Source organism: Aulonocara stuartgranti (assembly GCF_965226115.1).
Source record: "Aulonocara stuartgranti genome assembly, chromosome: 7".
Classification (NCBI taxonomy): domain Eukaryota; kingdom Metazoa; phylum Chordata; class Actinopteri; order Cichliformes; family Cichlidae; genus Aulonocara; species Aulonocara stuartgranti.
The window spans coordinates 4,832,191-4,847,269 of record NC_138945.1 but is presented as its reverse complement, the minus strand read 5'-3'; the positions used below and the strand labels follow the sequence as shown (position 1 = coordinate 4,847,269).

The 15,079-nt window shown below is 42.5% G+C and overlaps 1 protein-coding gene across 2 annotated transcripts in view; it reads right to left on the bottom strand.

The window, feature by feature from the left end:
- The window catches only part of LOC309711564 (septin-7-like), a 63,053-nt gene extending 49,054 nt beyond the window's left edge, over positions 1-13,999 (bottom strand). The window contains exons 1-2 of one of the 2 annotated variants that reach the window (XM_082541965.1): positions 13,684-13,999; positions 6,604-6,703 (exon numbers count right to left, since the gene is read on the bottom strand). In XM_082541965.1, coding sequence (XP_082398091.1) covers positions 6,604-6,703; positions 13,684-13,722 — 139 coding nt within the window. In that variant the 5' untranslated portion in view covers positions 13,723-13,999. The remainder of the gene's footprint in view (positions 1-6,603; positions 6,704-13,683) is intronic. The other variant, XM_082541966.1, reaches the window with a different exon arrangement.
- Positions 14,000-15,079: the final 1,080 nt, after the last annotated feature.

Here is a 15,079-nt window from a genome sequence, read left to right as displayed (position 1 = left end):
GCTGAGAATATAGCCCAGAAGAAGCGTATAGTATAGCTTTTATTTTGGAAAGAGCCATTTCTCTGTAATAAACTCTCTTTTCCAAAGATGAGTGATTCCTCAATCAGATACAGGGCTCGCAATATCGCTAGCCCGACGTCCCGGAGCTAGCGATTTTTTCCAGCCGGGGTACCAAAATCTATCTCTGCCCTGCCCGTCGGCCTATTGTAGGAAGGAAAAATATATGTCAATGCTTTTGCATTCTTTTGGAAATGTAGCTGGGTAATTATGTCATTGGCATCGGTGAGCCACTGTCAATATGTGACATATTGAAATCGCGTTTGAATTTGCGCTTGTTTTTTGCTTTCACTTTGTAATCGCGCGAACTGTGTATAGAGAGCGACAGCACCGATTGGCGAGTGATGATAATTTGCGCACCAATTCCTCTGACATCGTCTTATCAATCGTTAGCTTACTATGCAAACATGACGAGTGAAATCTCCCGCAGCAAGCTTAAACATGTGAGAGGATGCAGAGAAACGCTGAGCTTATGCGAGTGTGTGTGTGTAAAAGTAGCAGGATATATATTTTAGTTCTGCTGAGCCAAATAAGACAGGTCAGGGTGAAGAAGTGACAGCCAAAGAAAAGCTTACCACAAAACGGAAAAGTTATGACAAATCAGACTATAAGGCAAAAAGAAAGTGCAGCTTTATGGTTTCATGGACAAAAGAATTTCTGTGGCTGCAATATGATGAGCTAAATAACCAGGGCTGCACATAAGTGGTCCGCAGGTGCGCATTCGCTGTCAAAATAAAAAACACGCACAAGGGTTAGGGTTAAATTTAAAAACTGTACTTTTGAGTTAAAATATATATTTATAATTTTAATAAATGACAAATTAAAAGGCATGAACGTTTTTTTTGTATCGAAAAAATATCGAACCGTGACACCAAAGTATCGAACCGAACCGTGAATTTTGTGTATCGTTGCACCCCTAATGTATACATATGTATATTTAGTGTGTACATGTGTGTGTACATGTCTATACATAGGAATAGTAGTGGTACAATAGTTATGTCAAGCTATATAGTTTATGTCTTCCATATTTCCAACCATATCCATAATCACATACTGTGTATGCTACCATTGTATATAGTGTATTATCTTACTTTTTTTCATCGATTGTACTTATTTGTATTTTTGTATTTCCTTCTGATGTCTGTACCTGAGCTGAGGTGACGCAAAAATTTCCCTGTTGTGGGATCAATAAAGTCTTATCTTATCAAAAATTGCAAGTAACAAATATCTGTTAACCTGGGTAAGGTTACTTTAACCCCTCTCTCCTATGATCTGTGGGGGGGGGGGACAGAAAAAAGACTCAAGGTGAAACAGAGCAGAGGAGAGATTTATTTTTCCTTTATTCCCCAAATAAATAAAATAAAAACCGAATTTCATTAAAAAAAAAAAAAAAATCTCTGTCAGTGCGCCCCAGGCTACAATGTAGCTTGCCATCACCCGTGTGTGAATGTGTGTGTGAATGGGTGGATGACAGGTTGTGTAAAGCGCTTTGGGGTCCTTAGGGACTAGAAAAGCGCTATACAAATACAGGCCATTTACCATTTAATAGATTTAAGTAAATATTACACTCTTAAATTCTTTTTGGGGGGGTTTCATTTTTGTTTCTAAGGTCAAGCCTTAACAATAAGCTCAAGTGTTTGCTTGCACTACTGGAATCTGAGCAAGTGAGCTGCAGGCATCAGCCCAGTCGTCTAATATTTCACCATCTGTCTTTCCAAAAGTGCGGCAGAACAATGCAGGGCCTCAGAGGCCAGCTGAGCTTTCACACTTCGTGACAATGCCAAGTACAGCAGAACTGAAGCCAACCTTTAGTCTCAGACTGTAGCTCCAGTTGGCTGCTCGTCAAGTCAAAACATAATCAGCTCTTCTGTCTCTCTTTCTAACACTGGTATTTCCTTTTTTTCCCCTCTGCAACTTCTCCATTAAAATACATTGTTCTGTGATCGTGACTTTTATGAGCCTCATATTTGGTCGAGTCCGCATTTTATGATGCAGACGCAAATGTTTAACCTACTGCTCTGGAAATCTGTTCAGGGTAACAGTAGAAGTAAACGCCTAACATGACTATGTTAACAGATATAACAACAGAAGCTGCAAAAAGTGTTGAAACTGCATGAGCCAACCTCAATTACAAGTGGCCCTGCATATTTAATTGGTACTTTTAACCCGTTAAGCTCTTTATCTGGGTAGACAGAAACACACTAGTTGCTGTTTCAGCAACACTATGGATTAATCCAGAGTCTCAGCAGGTCCTTCCTGTCACATTTTTTTCTCCAGTGCGTGTATGCAGTACCATACCAAAAACCTCCCTGTGATAAGATTCTTCGCCTTCAGAGCCTCGTCCCCAAAACCAACAAGTATTCGTGTGTAACTGAATCCTAATTAGCCAGTATTAATAAGATGTATTTTTTTTTCTTTTTTGTGTGTTTTCTTTTTAAGATTTCAAAAATGATAATTATGATGCAATTTTTTACCAGTAACCCTGATAAATCGGGTAAAACATGATGTACTAGAATTTGTGATCAGTGTCTTTGCACTCTGTGCTGTTTAAATAAAACAAGCGTTTTCAGACAACAGTGTGATGAATACAGGAACAGACTGCAGCTGAGAAACTTTCCACTGAACTTTCTCTTTAAAACGTGCTCGCTAGTTATGTGTGAAATTTATATGCTGCTGCATGCTAAGAAATCTGAGACGCGACGGAGGGGCCCGCGTGTGAGAAACCCTGAAACAGGATGGTGCTGATTGTGGATCTTTGTGGCCCTCTCCCAAACTGTCACTCGACTGCTCCTCCACAGTGGCTGTTTACTAAACAGGAAACTAAAACCCCCAGACTGAGACAATAATGAGTGGACGCCTCTTTGCGTTAATGTCTCTCTCCATTCACTGAACAGCTCGGGGTCACCACAGGCTACAGAGTTAGATTTATGACCTCTTAAAACATTTTAAAAGATGTTCAGTTTAAGACAAAAACAAAGAATATTTCTAAAGCACAACAAGAAATATTTTTCCCCAAAAGTCAAATCAGTAGCAAAACAGAGCAACAGCGATTGGTTACCAATATTGACTTGCTTTTACTTACTATGAGTTAGAAATGAGTCCATTCTTCAGTCTGCTAAAGACGATTCCTTTTCAGGAAGCCACTAAGAGCGTTTCCCAAAATTTTGGAATTTTTCCTTTAAGATCAACTCATATTGTAAGTTTCATTTCCCTGTTGTGGCCAAATAAGGAAGTTCGGCTACACAGAGCTAAGCACTAACGTCAGATGGTATTATTTACTTTAGGGTTAGAGATGGGGTAATAAAGCTGGAGAACGCAGAGAGACAAACTAACACTCCTGACAAAGAAGTATGCAAAACAAGAGAAACTGAAGCACACAGATAAGGCATGTGGATGTTTTTTTGAAGACTGGCAGTGATGAGAAACATGATTATTCTGCACTGTTGTTGTGCTGTTGCACGTTATTATATTCTAGTGTCCTGTTGCTGTATATACACAGTATATTGTATCTGAGAATCAGTATAAAGATAGAAAAGAATCAGCAACAAAACACCTACAGCCAGACAGATGTGTAGCTAAGTTATAGTAGCCGGCAAACTAGACACACGGCTATTACAGTAGAAACAAATCTGAATCTTTGTGTTGTGCCATTATATGCCCGAGTTAGGATTGCACTGGCTGGTGAAAAAAAACTTGGTGAAAAAGTGACCTTTTACATATTTAGCATTATGTGAAAAATACATAGCAAAATGTGTGACAGCTGAACAAACATGGAGGACATATTTACAACAACAACAAAAGTCGTATCTGTTACAATCAAAATAACCGTGGACCACCTTCTGCTTCAGATCTATATAGACAATCCAAGCCATTGTTCCACCACTCCCCTGTCCACTTCCCCTGCTCTGTAATGCAGTTAGCCACATTTTTCACCAGACATCCTGCAGCTTACTTTCCAAATGAAGTCATCCAAAACACACTGATGTGTCATTGTGCGTCCTGGCCAGAGGAACGTGAGAAAACCCTTGTGGGAAACTGTGGAAATCCATCTTTTACTAAGGTGACAGACACACTTTCTTCATCACTGAACAACACCTCGAAGCCACATCTTGCAGGAGCTTTCCTCTCCTCAGGAACTCTCTCTGCAGGAGGGGGAGATACAGGAGAGGTGGAGGAAGATCTCAGCCTGGGCGTTTACTGTCTTATGTAGTCTGGAAGATGAGTGGATGGTGGGGTGGGTGCAGTTTTCTCTGTGGTGGGGTTGGGTGGACTGTCCCGGGCTCTGTGGGGCCGGGGGGCGCTGCTGCACTGGGCCCCGGTCTGGATGGGCCTGGGCCCTTTCCCTGGCGGGTCGCGGAGTATGGGAGTGCCTACTGGGGTCAGCGGGGGAGCTGGCCCCAGGGAGGGGTTACCTGCCCCTCCCTTCCTTCCCTCCCCATCTCCAGCTGCCTCCCTCTTCCCGCTCCACCACAACCACCCACACATGCAGGGCCTTGGAGTAGGGGTATGTCACCAGGGTGCAGAGGAGGCTACCCCCCCCCTCTGTCCCCTTCTGGCTGCCTCTGCCTCAATTTTATCCCACAACTTAGACATTCACATTATTCACACTCTCATTACACATACATATAGGATCTTGGGGGTGGGCACAATCACGGAGTCCAAATCACCATCAGGGTGTACACCTCACCCCTGGCGTCGTTGCCCACCTCTCAATTTTAAATACACGTAGACATTGAGGGCTAGCAGGAGGGACTATGCGCTTACCTGCTGCTCTCTGGCAGGTAGCTCCATGCCCTCCTGGGTTTTAATTGCACCTTAGAACACACATGCATCAACACTACAATGAGCGGGTGGAGGGAGGTTTGGAGTCTTCTCCCACCCCCGTTCTCTGCGGCCTGCTGGAGCGGGAGGGCTAGGAGGAGATGGCCGTCCGACTGCGGTCTGGGGTGTGGGGCCTCCCTGCTGCTACGGAGTCGGGGTGGTCTGCCTCTCCCCACCGCAGGGAAAAGGGTAACACCACCTGGGTCTGGGTGCAGTTCCCCCCTCCAGGGGCAAGGGTACCTAGACCCGGTTTGTAGAGTACGCTTGGGGAGTGTGATCGTGTGTACAGCGTCTCTTTATGTCTGTCTCCACGTTGGTTGAGTGTGGAGTAAGTGCATATGAGAGCATGAGGGTGGGAATGGATGTTTGTGTCTGTGTGTGCCTGTATGTCTGTGTCTATATGTCAGGTTGGGTATCAGACGCCACCTCTCTGGGGACATCTCAGGCCCTCCAAGGTTTGGAGGCCTATCCCCCCCCCCACCACTTCCCCTGCCAGTGGCGGACTCCCTCAGGTGTCGGTGCGTTGGTGGTTCTTTGTGTCTGGGGATGGGCGTCCAGGTACACACCGGCTCACTCCTTGGCGGCCGCTTATCGGGGCCTGGAGCCTGGGGCTCGCTTGGGCCCCTTCGGAGGTGGGGTGCCCCCGGCCTCTCGGCCTGGGGCTCGGTCACTCAGGCACAGCTGGGGGCCGGCGGAGCTCATGGGCGCGTCACTGCAACTCCCCCTGGCTTCTGCTCCGCGGCTGCTGAGTGAGCCCTCATCTGGGACTCTCCTCAGCTCTTACTGGGACAGTGGCGCGGCTGCCCCTTTGTTGGTCTTCCATGGTCTCTTGTGTTCTGGGGGCCTCTGGATGTCTGGAGTTTTGATCTCCTCCATACCCGCTTCACACCCCGGAGGACGGGGCTGTGGCCCCCCCACACTCCCTAGCAGATCGTTACATGGAGAAACCTTTGGAATACAAGCGCGCTGATCCACACAGGTATGCACATGGGTGTTCACTGCTCGTAGACCCAAATTACACCTTTCTTGGCTGCTACTTCGAAGCACATCTGTCCTGCGTGCTGCACAACAACATTGAATATTTAGTATTTACTGCTGTTTACACTTAGCTAGATTAATGCGATGGTGTTGTGTTTAGTATGTTGCTTTGTTTTTTTTGCTTGTTTTCTATTCTTCTCTCAACAGGTGATCCAGGAGATTTTTATTTTTTTTCTCCCCCCCTTTCTCACTGTCCCTCTCCCCTTCTGTTTTTCCTTTCCTTCCTCTTTCTTTCTCCCTTTCCTATCCCTCACTCATGTCTGTCCCGTCTGTAACATCTGAAAATAAAATATAATAAATAATAAAAACAAAGATCGACCAAATGGACCAATACGGCAATGCCACGATGATTCAAAGTAAATCCATTGGGTATCCTTGTTGGTCTTCAGACAACAATTCTGATGGCTAAAGAACCAAATGGGACAGGCAAAAAAAAACAACAAAAAAAAAAAACAACAACACCTCGAAGCCTTTAACTGCCTTTTAAACTGTCAACTCTTCATCCTGAGCAGCTGAATGTGACATGTATGGGATGCCACACATGTTTTACTGTCTTTGAACCTGTGCTGATGACTCATGCATGCAGCAATGAAAAACACACAGCAGTGGCAGGTGTACACACAATAGAAGCAAACATGCACATGAGTGTCCTCACTTACAGTCAAGGTGTTGATGTTTCCAACTTACCTACAACCATTAATGTGAACTCAAACCCTCTTTTGACAGACTTCCGATACACCTGGTTGGGGAGGTTGGCAAAGCCCACGTAGCCCTCTAGGTTCCGCTGCTGAAACAAAAAACACACATTCTGTCAAAGAGATCAACAGCATGAATCAATAACACACTCAGACTCTTAAACACGCATCAGAATAAATATATGTTTAGAATAGCTGGAGCTTTATGCACTTGTTAAGACAAACAGCTGGATTTGGACACACAAGGTGACACAAATCTTGCTTTTGTAAACCTGTTACTAGAATTTTCCTGTGCTACAGTGGCAGAGCCTCTAAGAGATGAAGTACAGCTGGGTTCAATACATAAAGACTGTTATAAGGGGAACAGAAGTGAGTGGAAGAAGAGAGAAATAACAGGTTTTCTCTTCGATGGAAAGAGGAAGTCGAGTCAATTCTGTCAAAGTCCATGAAAAATGAAAGTGGAAAACACCAATACACGAGGCCAATCATTTCCTCAATAAACACAAGAACACACAAACAAAGAGAATGAAGACAAGCAAAGGAAGAAGGTCCTACGTGAATAGTGTCCATCATGTCCCGCATGAAAGACCGGTCGTACTGAAGGCAGGCCGGATCACTGATCTCCCTCTACCTCTCCGTATCTCCCAGCCTGCTGTCAAAATAAAACCCCGCCCTCCAAACACATCGATTGCTGACCTCTGAGGCTGCCAGGCGTGGCACTGATGGAAAGTGCAGCACTGAGAGGTCTGCTGGGGGTTAAAAACCACCCACAGCTAAAGTCAGCAGCCCTTTCTCCATTCCATAAACACTTTAACCATTTTTAGAAAAGTGTCAAAATTTGTGCGTTTCTCTTTCTGGAACCATTTGGAAAATTAGCCCACTGAATTTTCAAAATGGACTGCATCATTGCCAGTGTAGGAAACAGCTATTTTTATTGCAGAAATTTAACCACTCGATCAATTTCAGATGTTTTGCTCCTGAATTTCTTGTTTTTGACTTAACTAGTCAGTAACTAGTGTCAACTGTCCCAGCTGACTCTTGGTAAAAGGCAGAGAACGCCTCAGAAAGACTGAAACAGAGAGTGATAACCATTTCCTGCCACATCTACTTTTGAATCTTCTGTTGACCTCAGAGTGACGCTCTTCTTTAAGCCCCTCCAACCCAGAACCAGACACCACCATTATAATTACATTTGCTAACTTTAGTATCTACAGTGATATCATGCACTCTGACATTCAAGCTGTCATATATTGAAAGAGTTGTTCCATCCAATCTACTTCTTTTCCACATTAGATGTGAAGAAGATTCAAACAACAACTTGCTGCAAATCCTGAGCTACAGGTTTTAACAGCAAGGGTGTTTGTAGTAGAATCACCTATTGTATCGATTTCAAAATCCTAGGTGAGTTCCTTCTTGAGTTATCGCAATCACAGGATTTTCCGAAATCTTGACCTCTGGCTTTGAGGTCGCTGAGATTCAAACTTGTCCGAGAATTTTAGTACATACACCTATGGTATACATTTGAAGCTCATTCCTTCTTTCTCAAGTAATCACATTCACAAACTTGGGTGTAAACATTGCCCACCCACCCAACGACAACACTCAATTAACCAGAAAGTGCCACAAACCCAGCCAGAAGATCTGTGAGCTAAAACAAAAATTTCAACTTACATCAGTCCCAAATTATTTAGAGACAAAATTTAGATATGGTACAGGAAAAAAAGCTTCTTTGTGACTGCAGTCAAATGATTCATACCATGTTGATTTCAGCTTTTTTTAGTACATTTACTAACATTTTTAGTGCTTGTGTCCATTTATGAAAAACTCCTCTGGAGTATTAAGTTATCTGCTGCAAACCCTTAAATTTACAAACCCTTGAAAATTTACAAAAATTAATTTGATGACATATTTGAAGTGCAACAGTTTTATGTTAAACTCTTTTATGTTAAGTTTTATGTTAAGTCACTGCAAAGGCTAGATGATTTGTCACAAAATGGACGCCTCCATTCCACAAGCAAAACAATGTGCCTGGAGTTTCATGTTTTTAAAATGCTGGACAAACACTATAATAAATTGTATTAATGGTAAGTATAAATGGTCTGATTCTTACATAGTGCTCTTCTACTCTCCCGGAGTACTCAAAGCGTTCTATACAACATGCTGGCTGTAGCTATATTTTTACATTTATAACTACAAAAATGACACACATCAGGTTCCTGTTCCTCGGGGAAACTTCCTGCCACGGATCTAACCTGATATTAACACGGTACAAGCCTTAGATCTGTGATATTCAGAAAACTAAGTTACACACCACCATCAACAGTGGATATTAACAGCTCACAGACAGCAGCAAAAAAAGAAAAAGAAAAAGAAAAAGGAAGCAATCTATGCAAATAATCAATACTAGGGATGAACACAGGTCAACAGCAGGCTTAACTACTCTGAACTTGCCTGAAGCACTTTCCAGTGTTTCCATGCCTGAGTCACACAGACGCTAGTAGAGTGTGTGTTACATACGCAGCATTGATCTTCACAGCACCAAACAGAGAAAAACACATCTGAGCCACATGGCCTGAGTAAAGCTGTGTGAAAAAGAAGAAGCATGGAACGCTGATCTCATGCGCTATAGTCATCCACGAGTGCAAATTCATGCAAGCATGACGATATAAAGATATAGAGAAGCAAGAAAGGAATGATGAAGGACAACAGCAAAAGACACATCAGTGTGGTACTTTAATCCACTCGTTTGACTCTCTCGTTCTCCAAATATACAGTGGATATCTCTGTGCAAAGTGCTCCAGGGTATCACTCTGTGCTACAGTGACAAGAGGGCAGCCAGTAATATCCACTTCCAGTTCATAATTCAAAAGGGCTGCTTTAGAATACAAAGAAGAATAGACGTATATAAACCGTGTATACACTGTTTATGAAAGATGGATGTTATTACGAGGATGTCAGCAGCCGGTTCTGGAATACATATTCTGAAGCTAATATTAGCAAGCTACATCTATAAACTGCATGGATGAAAAGCACTTACATCCATACTTGTTAATTAGCACTAACAGACTAATTACACTAAATACTACCATTTTAACTTTGGGAGAAGTGAAGCACAAACTTCTTGGAGTGTCTGTTCCTCACAGAAAGCCATGTTTGTCACATAATTAGAAAGAAAAGCAAACTCAAAACACCAATAGCAGAAACAGTGGACAGCTTAACAGAGGTGACACCTAACAGTCATATCCGTTTTTGCAAAAACACTTCTGGTCCTATAAAAGTCTATACAGCCTCTGACCTCTGAAAAAAGAATCCACCCCTCACTCATCACATCTGGTTTCAGAACCAGGAAGCTTCATAAGGAGATTTGTGTCCATATTTTACAATCTTTCATGTTTGATCTTATATTTATCTCTTTTTAGTATGCCATGCTTAAGTGTACCTGCTGTTAGCAGGAGGGACAACGCAGCATGGAGGAACTTGAGAGTAAAAGGCCTGTAGTTTTGTGTAGCTTTTCTTATTAACTCACATGAACAACAAAGTGTAGTCAAGCAAGCTGATTGAAAGGGTCAGACTGCCTTCACTAGGGCAGGGCGATATGACCAAAAATATTTATCACGATATACATTTGAAAATTTGCGATAACGACATAACTGACGATATAATTGACACTAGACAAAATACTTTACAACTCCACAACTTTATTAGTGCAAAAAACCCCATCAATGTATTTTCACTTAAACAAGCAGCTGTTTTTTTTATGTGCATTAAACTTATATAAAAATGTAACAGTGCAAATTCCTTGCTAACAGTTTAACCAAAAGGCATTTCCAGTGGAAATTGGCCGACATATCCTCAGCATAACCATGTATAATATCCACAAAACTTAAGAGGTTATACACACACAATACAGTAACATTATGTTGAAGCACAGTACGTATCACTCCGCGAGGCTCCTGCCTACGATAGCCGTAATGCTCCGACAATCCATCAAGCGGTGCGGCTTCGTAGCTTAGCAAAGTCGCACTAAAACATTTGAGACTTTCGAGCGCCATGTACATAAAATCGTTTCGAGGTCAGTAAACACAACCAGAGTTCATACATAAGGCACAGGGGATTATAAGGGCACTGTCAAGTTTCAGAAAAATCAAAGGATTGATTTTAAGTGTGCCGTACTTTCCAAACAACACGGTAAAAACGACGGCCCGCTAGCATGCGCTACGAAAAATAGTGCTTTGTTGTGTATCTGACGGACGAGAGCCAAACCAGTTCCACACCACTGAAGTTGCAGCATTTTTACAAACCAATTCTGGTTCATCAGTTTCATTTAACGATCCACTTTCGCCCTTCTCATTATGCGTGGCCGCCATGTGCGTATGTAAACAAAGGCACTACGCATGCGCGTTTTACCCATATTCTATCGCAATATTTCATTTTCCTATCGTTGCCCAAAATTACTATTACTATTACCGCGAACGGTATGATATAGCCCAGCCCTAGCCTTCACCCTCTATTCCACTTCATCACTGTGGTTATGTTCAGTCTATGGTCTGATTTAGAATCTAGATCCTACAACGTAACCTACATAAGTGGCCAACGTCATTGCCGGCATTTATGCTGATGCATCATGTGTTAAGTACTGTGTAGTTGTGTCCCAATGTTTTATTTACGTTGCCAGCAGACAGAAACAAATAAAATGCTGGGACTTCCCCCTCCAGGGTCCCCACTCTTGTAGCCATTTTTCTTTTTCCCCTGGGGGCACTTCACAGTATGCTCCCTCACATCCATTAGGGATAGTTTCAGTAACCTACCTCCAGACATATGCGAGTACTCCTGCTGACGCTATAATTATTATTTCTTCTTCCAGGGAGGTACGTCAGGTTATGGCAACTGTTTAAGAAGGTTCCTCAGTTAAGTGGAAGATTTCATTCTGAAGTGTAAACCAGCAGAAACATTTGCTAGCAAACTTTAATCACACTTACAGTAACATAATGAGATCAACTTGATTTTTAATAATTCACATCACCTGACTCTTAGAGCTCCATTGCACACCTGATGTGTTTGTGTGTGATGGGATGCACTCACAGTGAGAATAGAGAAAGGAGAGCCTAGCATGTCCATAAGTATTAGCTGTATACAGATAAAGATTCTCACGCTGTGCTAAAATTAAACAAATGCAGGAAAAACAGGTGATTCTGATTTTAGTTTATTTATTAGTTATAATAAATCCACATTCAGTAAATTTATATTCTTGGATGTCTTCGGTTCATTTTATTTTTACAAAGATAGGAAAACAATGTTCCCTCGTGGTGAGGTATACAGCTCACTAATTTAACACTAGCTCTGAATTAGAACTCAGTATCAGCTCATACCCAAAACCAAGGCATCTCTACTGCATCAGACAAGTAAAAAAGTTGGGTAAGTGTATCTCTGTTATTACCTTGCTTGAATGAAGCATAACAGGGCTGCTGCCAAAGTGTGTGGCTGCCTGCCAGATGAGAGTAAGTTCCAGCTGCTGCCCACACCCAAATCTGCCACTGGTTACATAAGATACCACCTATGATGGTTGATCTGTTTCCATGTAGCTCACACAGTACACTGCAGTGGATCTTTAACTATATGGAAGCATGTATTAGTGAAAACCAGTCAGCATTTAGCTCACAAAAAAAAGTGTGAGTGGGTGGTTAGCGGAGAGTCTGTGGATCAGATGGGACACTACATGAATAAAATAGTATGCATGCACTATCATACATCACATTTCCGCATAATATTCACATTGGTGTAACAGCTGCAGTGTGGCTATTTCTGACGAGAAAGTGACTAACTGAGCAACAGGCAAGGGACTGTAAAGAAGGAAGTAATGGGGGATGAGAGAGGAAGGCTAGTCAGTCCATACCATTCATACTACCCCATCCCCCAGTCTAACCCAGTGGTGATAGTAGCTGCTTGGTTCACTGACATCATCTGTGATGCCAAGTCCACCCCCTCATGCATGCAGCAGCTGATGCTGTGGCCCTCTCACTGCCTCCTCAGCTGTTTTCAACTTCAATATTAATGCATTGTGTGCTAAATAATGCATCGCTTAAACGTTGATTCATATGAGCACAGTGAATGTATGTTTTCTTTGATTATTTTTTAGCACCGTGCACACTTTTATGCCTGGGGGAGTCACTGCCAATCACCTCGTACTGGATTACAGAAACAGATGCGGCAGAAATACAATGTGTGCTGTGTTGTGTGGTGAGCAGGGACTCATTGCTAAATCTAAGTGTCAGTTTAAAATGCCCTGAACAAAGCCAACAACATGCAAATAAAGAGGACTGAAAGGGCCACAGCCCCACTGACCCGAGGGTCAGGGCCACTGTGCCAAAGCTGTTGTTAAGAATATTAAAAAGTGATATTTCTTTAAGGGACTCTAGCATGGAAAAGCAAACCGATCTGAGTCTCACAGTCGCAGCGTTTAAAAATTAGACAAGTAACTCTGTGTAAATACTCCTAAAAGAAACCCCACTAAGCCCATCTCTTTGTGCACACAGCGATAATTGACACCAGACCACGTACCCCCCGATACGTGCTGCTCTGTTATGGGAGCTCTCAAGCCAGGCTCTGTTCAAAACAGTGACATTTTATAAGCAACACCATAATTGCGCTGTCCAAAAGGTAAATTGACACAGAATCCACCTCCACATATTAAAACAAATTAAAGTCATTGTTCGTCATTCAAACATCGCTTCATTTATAAAACGAGGCTACACAGGAGGAATGAGGCGTGATTCGCTTTAAAATGATGCCATATAGTGAAGTACTTATTATATGGTCAATCAAATTTAACGCCGGAGTGTTCACCACATTATATTCATATCGCAGGAGATGAAAATTACGTCTTAGTCAAAGGCTGGTATTTGTAAAAATCCGAACCACCCTAAAACGGAACATTTTTTTAACGGAGCCTGGTCTGCAATCCTCCAAGTCAATACCAGCGGAGCCAGAAACCCACGGTAACGGTTGAGTTTATTATAATACGTTTATTTGGCGGAAAAAGCCACAGACGTGTTGTGAAGAGTGGTGTACTTACAGCGATGCTGGGAACCGCGGTTTCTGGTCGCTCGATCATCGTGAAGCCGAACTGTTACCACCCAGCCTTCAACGGACACTCACCGAGGCATAAACCGACAAACGTCCGAGAGGGTAACGAAACAACGAGATGCTCACGGCTTTCTCACTAAATAGCCGTCTTTTGGTTCAAGAAAAAAATAGCAGTGCGTCTAAAAATGAATGAATGCGGTTACAGTAGATATGGCCGCTGACGGACACAACGGATGGGAGCACGGTGAAGCGAAAACGCTCCAACGGTCGCTTTTCCACAGGCGGAACACCAACGGGATTTATGCAAGGCCACATCCGGTTGGGAATTTCAGAATAAGACGAGGAGCGCGCCTATACCGTGTATGGCGCTCGTGTGTTTTTGGATTTTATTAAAAAAAGTATCCGCTAATCGGCTTGTTAGTTTAGATACTTTTTAACAACTATATCAACAATAAAAAGACAAGCATTATTTGAACATCACTAGCACTGTCACAGATAAAAACACAACAAATAAGCGTACATAATTATACATCTAAACACAGAGTCAAGCACAGGGTTTTTCATTTATTCTTGTATACAGACGCCTATACACACATGTAGAAAGAACAAAAGGGCATAAATAATGGGCAAAACTATGAAGAAACGCTAACCTATAGAAAATAGTTTTTAGCAGTCATTTAAAATGAACCACAGATTCTGCCTATCAGATGTGTGCTGATGAATGCTGTACCAAAGTTCGGTAATCTTATTTAATTTTATTCTTTCCCTATTTGTCTGAATCAACCTTCCTACAGCATCATTTTGACAACTGATACGGTTAGGTGCGAAACTTCCGGTATCCCGCTAGCAGTGTCTTCATAACTTGACCCTCCCGCAAGAAATCCAGATCCGCCTTCCTATTGGCCAAACACAAATATGATGGGCCTCTAATTGTGTTTGTGGGGCCTTCATGTGCTGGAGGCAAAAATTTGCTTTCTTCACAAACCCTGGACACTAACCAAGCACCAGCAAACAACAAAAGGAAGTGAGAGAAACTGTGAAACAAAGTGTACTTAGAACCACCACAGGCTTATGAGTTAGTAATTGCAAGCAGCAATCAATAAATCTTTTAAATTTTTATTCAGTAACATCATTCTTGTGGATAACTCTCATTTTGATTATACAGTGCTAATGGTCTTGTGGTGAATGTCATAACAAACAGGAATTTTTCCATGTGCTCACCCCTACTTGATTTTTAGCTGCACTCATGAATAGATTACGAAAGGGGCCAATGGCACACAAACAAAGGGGGCTGCAGGTCAGTGGGCCCCCGTACAATAGTGTGACTGTTACATTTTGTCAAAGTCAGTAACTAATCAAATCACAAATCAAATCAAATCACTTTT